This window comes from Pieris brassicae, chromosome 11, assembly GCF_905147105.1.
Source record: "Pieris brassicae chromosome 11, ilPieBrab1.1, whole genome shotgun sequence".
NCBI classification, from domain to species: Eukaryota; Metazoa; Arthropoda; class Insecta; order Lepidoptera; family Pieridae; genus Pieris; species Pieris brassicae.
The window spans coordinates 5293916-5312715 of NC_059675.1; the positions used below are offsets into that span (position 1 = coordinate 5293916).

The 18800-nt window shown below is 32.1% G+C and overlaps 1 protein-coding gene across 1 annotated transcript; it reads right to left on the reverse strand.

The window, feature by feature from the left end:
- Positions 1–14093: 14093 nt before the first annotated feature.
- LOC123716233 (monocarboxylate transporter 2-like) lies at positions 14094–18800 on the reverse strand. The gene is made up of 8 exons (XM_045671869.1): positions 18729–18800; positions 18505–18610; positions 17987–18257; positions 16720–16922; positions 16113–16332; positions 15445–15614; positions 15151–15313; positions 14094–14532 (listed from the first exon to the last, which is right to left on the reverse strand). Exons 2-8 carry the CDS (start codon positions 18589–18591, stop codon positions 14198–14200), a joined length of 1449 nt encoding a protein of 482 aa, XP_045527825.1. The 5' UTR covers positions 18592–18610; positions 18729–18800; the 3' UTR covers positions 14094–14197.

Genomic DNA, 18800 nt, shown 5'->3' on the forward strand with positions numbered 1-18800 from the left:
CAATATATCGTAGCAGCATTTCCTCTTTTGTTTTTATCAACGTCAAAATTTTCGTTTTTATTTAATGTATATAATTGAATTTAAATGTATATATATATATATATATATATATATATATATATATAGTTTCTACGTGTGAGTATGCCGTGTAAAACGATTTACAGTTTTTCTGCTCGCAATAATGCAAATGCAAACGAACGATTTACGCTTCCAACACGCAATATTCAAATTTGTTATGTATCTTTAAATACTTGTATACAAGGTTTATGTAACGTTGTTTTTTTTATTGTAATCGCATATTAAAATTTAACAAATATCAGGAAACTTCTACCTAAAGACATTAGAAGACACATAACCCTATATAAATGTTTTTTTTTGCGTAAACAAAAGACTATTTAAGTTTTTTTAGCGTAAATTGGTTGCGGTTCTAAATAGAGATGCGGTGAAAAATAAAAGCTCAGTCAAAAAAACATCAAAATCTCATTAGTTCTCATTTCATGCCGAAACGACTCTACCTACGGAAGCTGTATAACTAATGTACGTAATAAACAGAGATGAGAAATGTCGTATTACTTTTTACAGCTTCTCTATTTCGTCCATTTTCTTTCAAACACATTCTTAGATGGAAATGGCCTATTTAGATGGACACTTTTACTTAGTGCTTTTCGTTGCCAGATAATTCAGATGTAAACTAATATGTCGAGCTAAAGAAAAATTGATAATATGCGATTGCAAATAATATAATACCGTAGATTATTTGCAATCTACATAAAGCACATTATTAAAACTTTGCACATCCTTAAATAAGTACGTCCTTCCGCTTTTTTAAAATCAGTTGAAAAGCACAGAGCAGAAAGCAAGTTCTGTTCTATGAACATCAGCCCCAAGTTTTTGAACTCACTGTCATAATTAATTTCGAAAATAAAAATGTTGGTAGAGATAAAAAGGTTCCGTAAATAGATTTTACTGTAGCTATTTAGCTATACCTAGGTAACACTGAAAATGTTTAGAAAATGAAAAACGGCTTAATGTAGAAAGTTGCCAATACTTTTATTATTTTTCGAAGTAATCTCCGCTCCTCATTACAAGTCGTCGTATTCGATGGAACCACTGAGAAAAGCAGTGGGCCCATTATACCTTAGGGGTCTCTTCTATGGCATTTTCGCACGCTTTTACCGCATCTTCAGGGTTCGTAAAGCAAATACCTCGAATTTTATCTTTAGTTCTTGGAAATAAATAAATGTCGCAGGGCGCCTGGTCAGCTGTATGGCGGATGACTCGTTATCTCGACACCTGCCATAGTCAAATATTCAACAGTCCGTTTTGCGGAGTGCACTGAAGCATTGCCGTGGTGAAGAAGAACCCTGCTTCGAGGGCGCTGCTGTCGAATTTTTTCCAAGACAACAGGCAAACAGCGATTGACATACCAGTCTGCAGTAACTGTCCTTCCACCTTCTAGCACAACTGTCGCGAAATGACCTTTCTGACCAAAGCATGAGGCAATCATCTCTTTTCCTTGACTTCTTCCTTTCTTTACCTTAGTTGGTCGATTCTCGAAAGGAAACACCCACTAAGATGATTGTCTTTTGGTTTCGGGTTCGTAGCAATATATCCAGCTTTCATCACCTGTGACGATGACGACGTCGCGCAGCACTGATGTTATCTTCAGTAGTTGCTGTTAAAGGATGTCCCTCACGCAGATCATCATTGAGATTGCTACGTCCACGCTTAAACTCGATTGGCTTCATTAAGAAATGCTAATTGCAGCCTATCATAGCTTTGTTGTTGAGTAAGCCCACAACGAAAGTCATAGACCTAAAATTTTCTCGCGTTAGGTTCATTTTCACGTGTAACAAGAGTTTTAGATTTGCCGCCAATTCGCAAAAACAAATGACAAAGATATTAGGTAAGAAAAGAGTTCTGAAATGGAAATTCAAAAAAGTTTTCATTAGCAATGTTTCTAACTGGCCAGTTCTAAACATTTTCAGTGTTATCTACTGCGATTTTATATTTAACTAAACGACTCCGTGAACTTTGTATCACCTACATATTGAATACAAAATATTCGAAATTCGGCCAACTTTGGCTTTTATACAGGGCTTAAATCTGTTTGGCCACCAATCTATGAATTTACGCACTGTTTCCAAGGGAAATTTCACCACTACTTGCTTTAAAGATTTTTATTGTGTATTGCTGAGAGGTTTCACACTACGATCCCTGATATTGATACAATTTCTTTCCTTTCTTTTTCACAAAAATGTAGTTGCGAGACTCCTTGATAAGACACGCCCCACCAAACCATCACTGACTCATGATGATGACCACGATGTACATTTCCGACCACTTGAGCAGCCTTTTTAGAACTGTGAGCGTACACTTTATCATTTTGTTTATTGTAGTGTCCTTAAACCGTAAAAAAAATCGATAAAGAGGATATTTGTGTGCTTTTGACCTGCGTATCGCGACAGAAGGCGTTGTGATCGATCCACTCTTTAATTGTAAAGATTGATTTGATTGATTTAGGGCATGTCCTATCGACGAAAAATAAATATGTCCTAGCGGGAATCTTTATTTCTTGCTATAAGATTTTTTGTTTCCTAGTGGGGTTTCGACGAATTCTTGCTTTAACAATATTAACAGCCTTTGTAGTTCTAACAGCACGTGGCCGCTCCGATCGTTTCTGGTCTTCGACAGACGAAGTGTTGTTGTATGTTGATAGTGCTACGGTACGATATACGAACATACAGCTGATACCAAGCTTTTGAGTGTCTGGAATATGACCGTCGGCTGCGTTTTTGCAAGGCGATTACTGCAATCCTATTTTCTGTGACACCCTATTTCCTTATTGTTTGATAAAGAACACGACAGGAAATGGCGTAAAATCGAAAGAAGTTTTTAAAATAATATTCGTGTTCCAAATTCAAAATAATTCAAAAGGTGAAAAAAAGATACGTTTTTATGTAACAGTATCGTTATCTATAGTAACTTGAGTTTTAATTCTCACGTGGATCTTCTCTCATGCAGAACTCGTAAACTCATTTACATCTTTAAAACTTTAAGACTTATAGCAGACAATAGAATTGTTAAAGTAGTATATCAGGCTTTATGTCAGTCAATTTTAAGCTATTGTATCACTGTGTGGGGAGGTACTTTCAAAACCAATCTACTAAAACTTGAAAGAGCCCAACGAGCAGTGTTAAAAGTAAGTCATTCCTTACCGTTTCTTTTTCCCACTAAAGAGCTTTATGCCCTAGCCGATGTGTTAACAATTCGTCAATTATTTATTCTCAACACAGTTTTAAAACAACATTATAAAACTAGTTACGACCCCGAATTAAATATAAACAAGCGGATTAAACATAAAGTTTGCTGTCGTATTACACGATGGACAACTTCTTTCTCGCAAAGATTCTTTGGTTTCCTAGGCTGTTACCTGTATAATAAATTAAATGAAAAAATTAACATTTACCCACTATCGAAATATGAATGTAAAAAAATGGTTACTAATTGGCTGAAGACGTTGAGTTATGATGAAACAGAAGATTTAATAACTGTTACTCTGTAACACACCCACTCGCCCACACATACACACACACGCACGCGCACACACACACACACACGCGCGCACACACACAGACACAAACACACACCAAATTTATTTTTACGACTCCGTTTCCATTTTTTTTTCCTTTAGCACTTGCTTATTTTCTTCTATTGTATCTTATGACAATGACCTGATTGTACGTGTTCTGGTCCGGTGGTGGAGAGGCTGGCTATCTGTCACTCAGGTCTCCTGTTACAGAGACCAGTCTCTCACATACACTTCAAAATGTTATCATCTTAGTTTAATCATAATAACCTGCTATGTATGTATATGTGAGAGAAGAAATAAAGATTATTATTATTATTATAGTATTTACGGCCAGACTAGTGACATACTACAGCTATAAAACACAAATTTCGAAATAAATATATGACTACAGAGTTATAATTATTTATTTCTAAAAAGACAAAAGACATCGTTTTTAGCATTTATGTTTTCTAGCGTTTAAATCTTCCCTGAACATCCACAAATATTTCATGATTATAATTAGCCAAATCGGTCTAGCTATTCTCGTGTTTTAGCGAGACGAACAAACAGGTATTTACATATATAGGTAAATCTCTTATAAATATTTGTCACTTTTAGATATTTGACACAGAAACAATTTCCAACATTTTCAAAATGCACATTGCATTAAATAATGAAACTAATTTTTGTTAATTTTATAACTAAAGTAAATGAGATTTCTTAGGCCCTTTGAAAACCTGAATGTAGGAATTCCACTACGATTAATTACGAGTAATGGCTCCGTAAAGTTCTTTGTCTAACGAACATTTCTTGCCAGTCTTTCATGATTTAATTGAAGGCTTCAATAAATTTTTGTGGCTTCAATTTACGATAAAATTACAATAGATCAATTCTTGTTAAATATAACTTTAACGATATTTTAACTATAATAACGTTCCGTCGAATTTATATATTATTTAAATAATGTTTGTTTAACATTTAAAATTTAGTATCTTTATTAAATTCTGGTAGACGGTTAACGGTTGAAAAGATACTGTTATAGTCTTAAAAATAAACCATAGGCATTTCCATAATCTGGGTGTATACAAATTTATGTTAAAAAACAGAATCAAACATTAATACACATAATAATGTGCAACATCCTAGAGATAAAATTATCACAACATCATAAGTATTCGAGTCCATATATTTTTTCAACTATATCTTTACTAAAAGTAAACGAAAAATGTTAACTAGAAGAATTTTAGTTAAAATAAGAAAATTAGTTGTGTATTGCAAAACTAACTGTCGAAGTGTATTGTTCTCGAACCTCAGCAGAACTACGCAAATATCCAAACAAATCCAATCAGCCACAAACGCTCCCTAGGAAACGAAACAATGACTTTAGATTTTTCTCGAATTTACAAAGCTAACGAATTTTATTTTTATCGTTCGATTTTTAAAATAAACTCAAAGCCAATGCTCATTTTGGTAGCAAACCAAAAATAACTGACAGCGATTTTGTAACCAACGATACAATGCTAGATCTAATTACAAACAAAGAAATATTCTGTCCCTCTCAGATTAACCACAACATGAAGAAACAAAAGATTATCAACACGTATCAGTTGACCAGACAGCTTGGTCTGGCTTGATTTATTCATTATTCCTGGTGGTGAGTTAGAATCTATTACTTAACTCAATTTTTTTTACCAAGTGTTGTTATAACGTTTGTATTTCATACTGAAACAACTAGCTTGACAGTTAGCGATGTCGCTATATAATTTGAAGTGAGTTTATTTTACTACCAATTAAAATTGCATAGAGTTTATTGAAATTTGTAAATGTTCTGAACCAAAACCTGAATACGTCACGGCAAAGGCAGTAATGGAATTCTCATGCTCTTGTGGTGCTTATACATACTTTATATTTGCACCGGTAACATTCGAGACTGAGCACAAAAGTTTTACGAACTTTCGATGGATTTAAATGAATTCTAAATGCGTGCTCGAATCTCAATTGAGTGATTAACCTCACATACTGTAAGAATCATTAAATTGTAATATTTATTTTTATATCGAATTTATGGAATATATAGGAGGAATAATACTTATTGCAACCATCTCCACTCTAAGCGTAAGGCGCCTACACTTAGTAAAAGTATCTTACTAAATAAAGAATGACATTAAAACATCTGTCTGAATTGAGATAGACTGAATGAAGAGAAGACAAAATGAAGATCGTCCACCGCTCTCTGCTCTATGGCACTTCCTGTTAGTTATGAAAAGTGAATATAATAAGAGTAAAATAAACTATTATATGACGTATTAATTGCAGTTGGACCACCGATGTCTTTGAATAAATAATTATATAAATAGGTTTGTACTTTAACCGACAACTTTATAAACAGATAAGAAAACATTTATAATTGTTAAATAAGTTGACCTTCGGAACGTTAAATATCGTACGAATATAAAAAAATAGAAAGGTAGAGGCCGATTGTAAGTTAAAAAAACTAATTTAACTTTTAAAATGTATCGTAATTATAACACAAAACAAGTATTATAATTTTAATTTTTTTTAAAAAGTTACTCGCAGATTTCAAACTTAATTCAATTCTTCGAGAATTTTATAATTTTTTCTTGTAAAAACACAATATTAACCTTATTTAAGTGATTACTGACTTACTTATTAAAGTTCATAATTTAAATGAGAAGGTTCACAATAATAAAGATCTTTTTAAACGAACTCCGGAGACTTGTTTCACTTTTTCACTCTTCATAATTCTTATTTTTCTTTTAATGACTTGTTACAGATAGGAGTTTTGCTTTTGTCTGTAAACAGTTTTAATTTAGATTGCACACAATTTTAAGAGTCTTAATACAGATATGATTTATGTATTTTATAAAGACTATGTAACTTACATAGTCTTTATAAAATACATACAATTTGGAAACTATCAATCTACATATCATAAACTTATGATAATAAATAACAATAAAATAAATGGAGACGATACCTTTTAATTCTGGGCGTCGGTTTCGGTTTCGTGAACATTTTTTTTTTCTAATAGGCAAGTAGGTGATGTGACAGAAACACTGTGCTGACTTTTTGAGTCTAAGACATAGTATAGCGCACAGTCGGAACCTATTACTACCTTATGGAAGAAACATGCACCCTGAATCCACTAGGCCAAGTCCGTTTAAAAATAATGTCCTAACTTCACATATTACTTATATAAGTACAAATCGCCATCTTTTCGATAAGCTTATTACAGAGGACAACCCACACAATAAAATAAGAGAAGGAGACGCGGTCATTTGGAAGGGAAGGCTAAAAAAATTAAATGTAAACAAAGAATGACATTAAAACTTGTCTGATTTTTGTTTTGAATTACATGAATATGACGTTCAGTCCTCTGGCTGTAGGACTCAAAATGAAGATCTTCCACCGCTCTCTGCTCTATGGCACTTCCTGTCAGTTGTGAAAAGTGAAAATAATAAGAATAAAATAAACTATTATATGACGTATTAATTGCAGTTGGACCACCAATGTCTTTGTCTTTGACAAATAAAATAAGGGACGCGGTCATTTGGAAGGGAAGGCTAAATTAGCCTCCAAAAAGCTACCGCTTGCAATAAAGCACAAATTCGGCCCCACATAGAGAACTGTTCCCACCTCTGTGTGGGAGCTCCCCAGCTCCTTCCGCTTGACCGTGTTTAACGAAGAGCAACTCGAATCGTCAAGGACCAGTCACTTTTCGTGCGGCTTGATGTCTTGGCGTTGCTTAGAGAAATGGGATCTCTCTGCATCTTCTACCGCAGTGTTCAGAAGATTTGTTCAAACTAATACCCGCAGCTGAGTTTCAATATCGGACGTGAAGGCAGAATCATTCGTCGTTCCACAACTGCGCGTTTTGTAAGGCAGCTGGAACCAGCTGCCCACTGAAGTATTTCTGAACCATTTCCTTCGGAACCCTTTCCACTTAAGTTCCTTCAACAACAGAACGTACCAATTCTTGAAAGGCCGGCAACGCATTTGCGAAGCTTATGGCAGTTTTAGCGTCTATCTATATGTCATCAGATGAGCCTCCTGCCCGTTTGCCTCCTATAACATAAAAAAGAGGAAAACATCTCTCATATATATGTGATGTAAATGTAAATAGTCTCCGCAACGGTAATGGTTATTTTGTCGTTGAATAAATAAATCTTCAATAGCCTTAGTATAACTATAAAATTCAACAATTTTTGTGCCTTCACTTTAATAATAAGTTGCCTTATAACTTATGTAACCTGTTTTTTATATGTATGATATTATTTATTATGGTAACGAAGTGTAAATAAATAATAATAATAGATGGCTTTACGTTTAAGAACTTTTAAAACCTGTGCACATTATTTCACTGCCCGAAGCTGTATAATAGAATACAGATACGACGTTGTGAACTCATAAAACCATATCTCTGTCTTATGCAGCGTTCGAATGTATTCTATGACTCGTGCAGGCTAGGTGAGTAGTTCTGCCAACCAGTGTATAGACCTAATTTAAATATGGAGAAAATAGTCTTCAAAGATTTTTAAAACTGTGTCCCTACAATAAGTAACAAACATATACGTTTGTGTAAGTGACGAGATAGTGTATATAACGATCAGATAAAATTTCTTTACGAAACAATATTTATATTTTCTCATAATTACTTACAATCAATGCCCATCCACTGAGCTAAATAGATAACAGTGATTTATGAGTACTCAACGTGCAAAATAAATTAATAAGATTATAATTTATATTTATAGAAATATAATAACCAATAATTAAAACATGTATATTGGAGGAAAATCCTACAGATACTAATATTATCCCAATCTTGCTTGAGCCAAATCGTGCGATTCACACTTTTATATTTTTATTGATGTAGCTCATACATGCATGCGTTTCTATATTCAAAAATTAAAATAATACTCTGCTATGAAAAAAATCTCTTCCACCTCTTGGATAAATCCATGTAATATTTTTACACCTTTTCCTACAAAACTGTAAAATTACTAAATGTAAGTATGAGTTTGTTACTCTTGATTATAATTGTTTCTTAGATTTTAAAAGAATCAAACGTCTTAAATCAAAGATTCCATTAATTTTCTTTATGAGAACTGAATCACGAAAGTATCGCATTCGAATCGTTGATTCAAGTGCACTCTCCGAAGTAAACGCTCAACCAAGAGGGTCCTGATTGAAGTACCAGCAACAATGACGGTCTTTGGCTTTGTAATACTTTATTATGTGCCGGCAAAGATCCCTTGACAAAACTTTATTGGAACATCGACTGAACGTTGATATTAGTTACTAGTTATGTATATTATTATGAGTAAAACCTTGAATAGGTCTTCGTGTCTGTTATAAATTTAGCCACTTTTTTATTTATTTGTTGAATTCATAAAATTTGGACACAAATTGATTTAAATGAAACCTTTTTACATACCTAACTGTCGCTACTCGTAAGATTAATACTAATATTTTCTTAACTCTTGCGATATTCGTATTAACTAGATTTCGTGCTTTGACCAAGCCAATGTCTATGAAAATAATTCTTACATAAGCCTAATGAATAGAAAGAAAAAATTCTACACATTGTACAGATATGTTTTTAAACGAAGTATAATTAATTAAATTATTTTTCTCTCATAATACGCGTTGCAGCCACTTAGGGGTTAATTAAAAATTCCAACCTTTCCTAAGTTCATGTTAGGTACACGACCTCCAAATTAAGGTGTCGACTTTGATCGTATGCAATTATATTTTAGAATAAGTGTGTAATCAGTGTTTGCCTGATATAGCGACTCTAGCGAAGGTTGATTAAACCACCCTTAGACCCAAAAATTTACCATCTGGCGCCTTTTCACTACTTGCCTATAAAATAATGATATTAATAAAAACAAACGCATCTGATCTTTGTCTAGGGTAATTGATCTAATAACTTCCAATTATAATCCGTCATATTTTTTCTTTTAATTTAGGAATCGACACATTAAGAATCTTATAAGTCATTAATTAATATCCGATTTGGTATAAAAGTATATTCTAAGAGGAAACCATATTCTAATTTCTTCTTTACAATAGCAATCGGCAAACTAGGTGGGCGCCAATAAGTCTCGACTAAGGGGACTGGAAAGGTTAAAAGTCAAAGCATTCATGCGAATACCATTGATATAAACGTATGGGAATTGAAGTAAGAGGTTGCAATTGTCTGTTTAAAGACAATCGATTTGTATAGTACTACAGTTCTCTATCCACATGCTAAAACATATCTGATAATTCATATATAACTTAATTGGTTAAGATAATAAAGTATGAAAGGGAAAAGGTTTGTATTAAGAATAGACCTTTTTATAATTAATACAATTGCTAAAAGGATCTAACTTTCAAGGACTGGTCTTTTTACACTGAAATCTTTCTAATGTTGGAAGTGACAATGGGCGAGGCATATATCGACTTTAAAGACAATTATTTGGAAAGGAGTAAGGGAGAGGGCAGCCTAGAACATGATATAATTTTTTTAAATTAAATTAATTAAATATAAGATTATTATTAAATAATATTTAAAAGCGTTAGCCGGAAGCGAAAGGAAAAAAGTCATGGATAGAGAAATTCAGAAAAAGCTGCTGGCTTTACGCGTGACGGCATTGACGGTACTGAAGTAAGTTAGGATAACCAGTAACAAGAAAAATATAAATATCACAATATAAAACCATATACAGTTAAGAATTTGTAAATATATTAATAAGACGGGCTATATTATTATTGTCTTTATTCAAACAGGTATATAACCATTGGGATTAACAGCGATATAGTAAATGCACTTTCAATATAGGTGTAAAATGTCGATGAATGATAAATATACTTATATTTATTTTATCATCTCATCATCATTTTATCCGTCCAAAGTACACAGTATCACAATTACAGCGACATGTAAAACTGAGATGATGAGTTAATATCCTTTTAAATACTTTTTATGCTTTTTACATAAATTATATTTAAATAGAAATAAGGAAGGGCCGGCATTTAAATAATGGTCTATGACATTTACAAAGCTATTGTAAGTAATTATCAAGTGTATCATAAACTAGAAATTAATGACTTGCAGACATTCCTTAGTTGATTCTTCGCCTTTTGACATTACCTTTCATTGCAACTTTCATTGCAAAGTATGATTCAGTGGAATCTAAGCGGTTAGTATGACTCTCGTATATGATACTCGTAATGGACATAGATTGGTCAAAATTAGCACCAAGCCACACATTTTATGCGCAGACATGCCCTAAGACATGCAGGCTTTTTTGCCTTTTTGCCCTCCACCGTTTAAACAAGTAAATTATGCATACAGAAAGAAAACTTCATTGGTACATTAGCGTTACATGCGTGACTTCAGTATTAAGAAAATCATTCTTACCCACTACTTTTTAAATACCATGTGTTGGATATAATTCGCAATAAATTGTTAGCTTCTAATATTTATTTAATTAAATTCTAAACATTTTTATGAAACATATTCTTAAGAAACTTGCTACAAGTGCGCATGTGCAATAGTTACTCATTTGACTCGTTCGGTTGTTTACGAGTTGTTACGAATTGACTCGACCATTTTCCCGAAGTGGGATGGTCGAGACGGAGGAGGGAGTTGTGATTATAAAAGAGGTTGTGACACATGCGCACGGGCCTTTTCTTCGTACAAGTTTGAAGTTATACAGTTCACGTATAATCAGTGAAGTAAATTATAGTGAATTAAGTCATCATTGAAGTGTTTAATTTCCTACCCTAAGAACTAAATCAACTACCGCTAACAAAATGATACAATAAATTTAATTGTTTTCAATATCGTTGCGATGGATCTAATTACGGAAGATTATAATAAAATAGGTAAAAGTTATGTGTATATTATACTAATAGTATGACAGAAAATATTGAAAGAAAACACTTTTTTACCGGATTAAAGCTATTTGTATTATTATAAACTTTTATTATTTTACATATTTTTTAATTAAAATTTTTCCTTTACTTTTATGTGGACCTAGTAGTTTCATAAAATATATTAATAACTAAAGCAAATAATAGTATGCATGCAATTCTGTGCAACGTGATCTTCGCGTCTCGCAAACATAAATCACCCGGAAATATCGTACTTGATAGGTAAATTAAAACCCCAAGACAAAACAATCCGCGAAAATAGAGGACATCGTGAGTCATTTCTGCAAAACCCGTCATCGTATAGTCGATATCAACTCCGAGGAAATAAATACAGATAACACAACTTTCTCTACAGCTGTGATACGTTTGACATTCAACACCTTTTGTCTTCAGTCACCGTGACCACGCACGCTGTAAAGCACGCAAAACGTCGAAAAAAAATTAAATTTAAAATTATGTAAATAATTATAAGTTTATAATAATAATACATAGCTTCAATCCGTGTAAAAAGTGTTTTCTTAATGTGAAAAGCTTTGTTAACAAAAGACAATACCTTAATTATTGTCGAATTATTGTCAAAATGCAAATTAATTTTTCTAACATCCGAAGCTGTAATGGTATCAAAAAATGACATTTTTTTCTGTATGATAGGAGTCTGCGTGATATTTGAAAACGATAACATGGTGATTTTTTAGCGTAGTCCACCCCCAATGGTTGGCTAAAATAGGTATCATTGGGCAGCAGTAGCCATTTATGACCGATTGATATAGTTAGACCCCTGACTTATTAAAAAATAGTTGGTAAGTAAATGCATATCTTGGACCCAAATAGACGGCGTGCGTCTACCAGGCTAATTACCTACTTGCCTGTTACGAAAAAATACCAATAACCAGATTTAAAGCCATTATAGACAAGAAAATTTTATTACCAAAATCAATCTTTAGCAGTCTGTTAAACTAATATGAATTTCTAGTGATTTTAACAAAGTGCCGATTTTAATAATAATAATGACTATCTAACATGTATGAATTAAAATCTGTAGACATGATTTGAAATGCGTGGTTCAAAAACTCCATATTAAAATAATCAAACCATTTTAAAGCGACTGTTTTTATATTATTTTTTCAACCTATACAACAGAAGCGAAACCGCATTGTTTTATAAAATAACATACGTTAAATGTTAATGTAGCTTTTGTCGTTGAAAGAATTTTTAAAATCAATCCATTTGTAGAATCCATTGCCCTACCTGCTGGTCCTACCAATAATAATCAACGCAGCTGTCGTTATTTGAAGGACGATAATGCTTATTCACTGGCGACTTTGACTTACAATGTAATTTTAACTGGATCTTTGTAGTATTTGCAAAGCCTTTTCTAAGGGCTCCCTACCTACATGAATCAGAATACAGCAGAAAGTAGCTCACACCTAAGCTACTTACTACCTACCTTATTATAAAGTAGCAGAATATAATATTTTTAAAATATAAGAGCTTGTTAGTGTTACAGGCTGTAATACCTAATGGGTAATTGATTATTTGAATAACTGTAATTAAAGATGATCATGAAATAGATATAGAAATCAGAGGCCCAGACCTAAAAAAGTTGTAGCGCCATTGATTTTTTTTTAAATTAAAGATATGTCAAAAAACGGCGCATCAGCTATGACTAGAAACCAAATATTTTTTCCATTCATCATAGATGAAGCGAGCAATTTCTATGTATCCTACGAACTATGCCTGTCCCGAGAGATGTTGAATTAAACATGAGATTTCAAAACTGATCGGTCAGTTAAGCTTGGTACAATAGTCTCATTTTTGAAAGCTTAATTAGAATCTACATAAAGTTAGAGACTGTTCAGTAGTAGTTCTTTACAATTATGCAAAAGAATATTACATAGAATATTACACTTTCTCCGACTTAACTTTAATCTTTTTAAAATATTTATAGAATTTTTTTTAGTGCAAGACATCAAAATTAATACAATGTAGTTTATGGTTTTGTTCTCTATAATCTCATTTTAAGAAAATTGCTTGAGATAATTTGGTGTAACTCAATGAATACAAAGTTAGTCATTAGAATTAAATGTAAAACACACGGTAGGATTTATAATCATATTTCGTCAAATCAAATACAACTAGCATTATATATATCGCGCACAAATGTATCAAAAGTTTGGTTCGCTGAGTAAGTAATGTAATTTTCACCGACAATAATGCAACAGTTTAATGAGGTTTCATTAATCTTTTTATTTTAAATTTTACAAACTTCTTGCTACTTATAGTAGTGCGTATAAGTACGTAATGTATACATACATAAAAGCTGAACAATTACGTATAGATTCTCACTATCATAAAATAGAATTAATATAACGTTATTCGATTATATTTTTATCATCGGTTCACATATCTATATTGACGTCGATGCAAAGCGTTTTTAAGTACTTTTACTCGCTTAAAAACAATTAGTGGCACGGCTGTTAGGGTATTTCACTAATAAATCTTTGGACCTTTTATACAAAAACAAAACATACTTCATTCTTGAAACCCACCCATGCACTCGCAAGGCCCTGGTGTCGTAAAAGTCCGTGGTTTTAAACTATATTATAACTGACCTGCCTGCTTATTTCTCCCACGTTCGACAAAAAATAACTAATAACTAATGTGATTTTTTAACTTGATTATTTAAAAATCTTCTGCGTTTCCCTTTTTCTTTGTATAATATAGCAGTAACATATCCGGTAGCCATATAATCAAAAATAATATTAGTAAGGCATTTTGAGCAGATATGCATGCTATATAGTCTTCAGTGTAATCTCTGATCCAACCTAGGAAATATCCTATAGGTGGAGATATAATGCCCGAGCATAGCATACTAAGTCCGACGGCAGAGGGAACTTGGTCGGCTCTGCAATGCTCAGTTATAGTCAAATTCCTTGCTACGATGACCATGCTCCGTCCGATGCCGTATAGTGCAGACAAAACTAATAAGGATGTCAAATCTGTTTGATATGCTAATACTGAAAAGAAATAGCTTTTATGAAGAATATTATTTAAATTTATCTATCTCTATCAATGTTATCTTGTTTGATATAAATAATAATATTATTAATACTAGTAAAAAGAATATCGGCGCTAGCGCTTTCTTAATAGGCAACATCACACAGCCGGGTCGACAGCCGGGTTTGAACCTGCGAACCCAGGACTAGAGTCGCACACTGAAGCTAATACTGTTTATATATTATTATAAATTATTATCAAACTCAAACTAACTTTTTCATATAGGTAAATAAGTACACTTATGAAGTTAAGAAAAGAAGTTAAATTAATTGTAAATTTACATTTAGTACCAGTTCGCAAGTCAAGGGCGTAGAGCGGGCAAGAACAACTGGCAAGAAACATTGCGCCACTCTTTTAAATCGCTAAGTATTGAGTCATGCAAATCAATCCCAAGGATTAAGATCATTTAAATATTCGTCACAAATATATTGTTATTCTAATTATATCGTTAATTGTTCAATATTTATATTCACTTCAGCCAAAGATATTGACTACTAAAAGAAAATCTATTATCTAGGTACATAAAGACGCCACAAGCGACGCGTATTCTTTATAAAGAATAACCTGGATTAACTTACTCTGCCTGGTTATAAGTATCCAAATGGCCGTTAAAAACAGCGTCAATCGAGTTGTCAATTTTAATCTAACTTGAACTTGTGGTACAATAAGCCTTCCAAAAATGTCAGCTAATGCCACAGCAGACATACACGTAGCCGTTTCATTTCTGCTCATACCTATATTCTGTAAAACATAATATCAGCAGACGTTGATTAATTCGTTCTCAAAATTAAATAACATAAAAAGAAATTTTCTATTTTATATAATTTTTTGAATGATAGTTTCTTTGGTAAAAAAAATCAATAAATACTAACCAGTAAGAAAAATGGGAACAACATGCTGAAATTCTGAATCGAAATGGCCGTTAACCCGACTCCTATAATAACATTAATGAAACGAGGACTTGATAATAAGTATATGTCAAATAATTCGTAAATTCTTTCCAATGCAGTTTTCTTTAGTTTCGTAGATTCATTTAAGGATCCTGTAAAGTCAAATAATATTAAAAATGAAGAATTACCTGAAATAGAAAGCAAGTCACTTTATACTAAATTTAAAAAAATGTGTGTTGTGTTAACCGATTGTGTTTCATAGTGTATTGATTTATATAGTGTGTTTCGGAGTATATTTCGGTATGTAGATTAACTTATCCTTTTTTGATATTTTTGGTTTGTTATTTATTATGGACAATATAAAAATACTTTGACAATCATTATTCGGTCAACTCCCTATAATTAATTTATGCAACCGAAGACGATACCATTGTATTTACATTTATCTTCTTTGTTATACAGTAGATAAAAATCGAACTAATACCCGATGATCTTTAATCTGACTCAGTCACTGTTCTGTAAAACTCGTCAAACTTTGTTCAAAATCTTAACTCAGAATATCTATCTATCTATCTTTATATACTAGTCATCGTATTACTCTGATAAATACGTACAGAATACAAGCATATACATTCAAATTACTCTACTACCTGCTTTGAAATCATCAGAAAAACCATTTACAGATATTTTTTCAAGTAATTGCGATTTACATTCATTATTTCTATCTTTAGTAAACATTATTGCTGGTCTATCATCCTTTATATCTGTTTGAGATTTATTCATTTCGATTTTTTCTTCTTCAATTACAACTTCTTCTTCAATTTTTTTCATATGCCATTTAACTGGTTGCATTAACATTCCTCCACAAACCTAAATTAAGTACAAAATACACTATATATAACATGTACTTTTACGCCAAAGAAAAATATGAGGAAACCGGTTCAGAAAACTACTTATTAAATAGAAATGCTCAATGCTCAATGCTCAAAAAAGCTCATATAAAAATCTGAGGTCAAGACAATGTTTTAGCACCATACTGGAAACTTTTATAATGCTTAATATGTATGTATTTGTTTCTCTCTTCATATTAGTTTCGGGTTTTTTGTTTTAATATCAAAACACTAGCTTGTCCTATCACTCGATCATAAAAACTAAATAAATCAAGCATTTGTTAATTATTTGAGGCAATAAATAAAAAATAAATAAACTTATTGATGCTATTTTCAATCTGTTTTGAAGATTTTAATAAATACCTACTCCATGTAAACACAGTGCTGAAAGAAGCCAACATGCGCCTTTGAAGCCAAATTTATCCAAAGAATATTCCACTACGTGTGGCATTAAAGCTTGTCCAATCCCAGTGCCTGTCATTGCAATGCCCACTGCAATACTCTTTTTCAATTTGAAGTAGCTGTTAATGGCTACGAACGATGCATTTTGTATGAATCCTAATCCTACGCCTGAAATTTTTGAGACAATTCAGGAGTTTGATGCTTTATAGAGGTGAATTTTGATGGACTTTACTTGATTTTCCCTGTATTTCCCTGGTATTCAAAAATGTATTACACATTTAAGGTTAAGTAACTAATTTCCAAAGGTACGAAATTATGACTTAATTGTATATGTGATACGCTAGAAAAAGCCATAACGTAAAGCTTAAGCTTTAAGGAATAAAGAAAAGGAACTTTTCCTTAAGGAATAAAATAAACCTTCATTGAAAAATCAACATAATATAAATATTTAGTGAATACACGATGTCATTAATAAAGAGGTGAAGTGAACTAACAGGGATGTTAAAGGGAAAAGATAATGATACGAAGAAAGAAATAATTATACATAAAAACTAGCAAAACGATTATAAGAGACTATTGTAAACATAGGCAAAATATAATAATACACAATTTAAGCACACTCAGAAGCACAAAAAGGTCAAACAAGGAACTAAATCTGGGTAAAATAAGGATAGGATAATAAATATAGGATTAGAACTGAATGTAACAAAAACAAAAATAATGACAAACAGGTTCGAATCACCCATCAGTATTATGGGAAAAAGTATAAATAATGTCCTCACCTTGGCAAAAAATTGTCATTGTATAAATCAAATAGTGAGGATGAAGTTGTAAGAAGGAATAACACAACGTAGCAGAAGTTCTGGTCCTTCAAAGAGGAGGAAAAAGGCATTACTAAATGAATTAAATAAAGTCAAAAAAGAAGTGAACTGACGACTTGATGGAAAAAGATAAAGACCGGCTGCCTATTGGCAAAGATAGAGACAGCTGAAAAGGGTTGTCGGAGGCTTTTCCCCAAGAGCAGGGTCCATATCCACAGGACTAATATTTTCTATAAGTTAATACTAGTCACAAAATTTGAAATGAAAATTAACGATAAAGAAATAAAAAAGGCTTCATTATTAATAATTTGAGGTAGTTTGTAAGTTGAGTTTTATTGTTATTTTAACAAAATTATTAACTAAAATTTTGCATTTTTTATTTATACTCATAAATTCTCACAATTAACTTACCAAAAACAACTCCATAACTCAAACTCAGGTGGACTATGTTTGTCGAAAATGAACTCAAAAATATCCCCGTTGCACATATAAGTGATCCGGTGACACAAACGAATCTTGGTGATTTCAGTTTCACCAAAACCCCCACAAATGGTCCACCGAAGTTTATTACGCAAAGCATTACACTCATAACCATTGCTGCTCCTGTTGTTCGATGACCCATATCTTTTAATTTGTCACCATATAATAAACTGAATTGCGAGAACATTGCCTGGTTGAAAACCTATAAATATTTAAAATTAAAAAAAATATATTGATAGGCTCTAATATAGGCAGAATACCAAAAATTAATTGTAATAAACATTACAAAAAACATAAAAATAATGAAATCAAGCAGTTATTCATAAAAACAAAATAATTTTTTTAATTAAATTATGCGATCTACATCTATACATATTTTTTTTAACTTTAACTTAATAAACATTACACCATCTTCTATTTACAACATATGAACTACTTCATTAACTTACAATAGTAACAGCACTGCCAAATAATACAATCCATCCCCAGCCTCCATCAGGTGGTACCAGTTTTGTTATGGTCTTCGTTTTAGACATTTTCACTTTTATTTTAAATCTAAAATATTTTACTACTTTAAAGCTATTTAAAGATTTTATATTTAATGTCACGTGCAAGAAATAACGTAATGTGTAGTAGAATAAAATATATTAGTAAATTGTAGTAAAAATCTTACCCAAATAACCACACAATTCACATTTAGTACACTATATCATAGATGTTATATAATATTTTCGAAACTCTACAA

What these genes read in the sequence shown, in the direction of transcription:
- LOC123716233 (XM_045671869.1), bottom strand. Translation starts at nt 18,591, where the DNA reads ATGTCTAAAACGAAGACCATAACAAAACTGGTACCACCTGATGGAGGC. An exon ending in GAGTTATGGAGTTGTTTTTG is followed by an intron (nt 16,923 to 17,986) that starts GTAAGTTAATTG and finishes CAAAAATTTCAG; the next exon opens with GCGTAGGATTAGGATTCATA. An exon ending in GATACTTATAACCAGGCAGA is followed by an intron (nt 14,533 to 15,150) that starts GTAAGTTAATCC and finishes ATTTCTTTTCAG; the next exon opens with TATTAGCATATCAAACAGAT.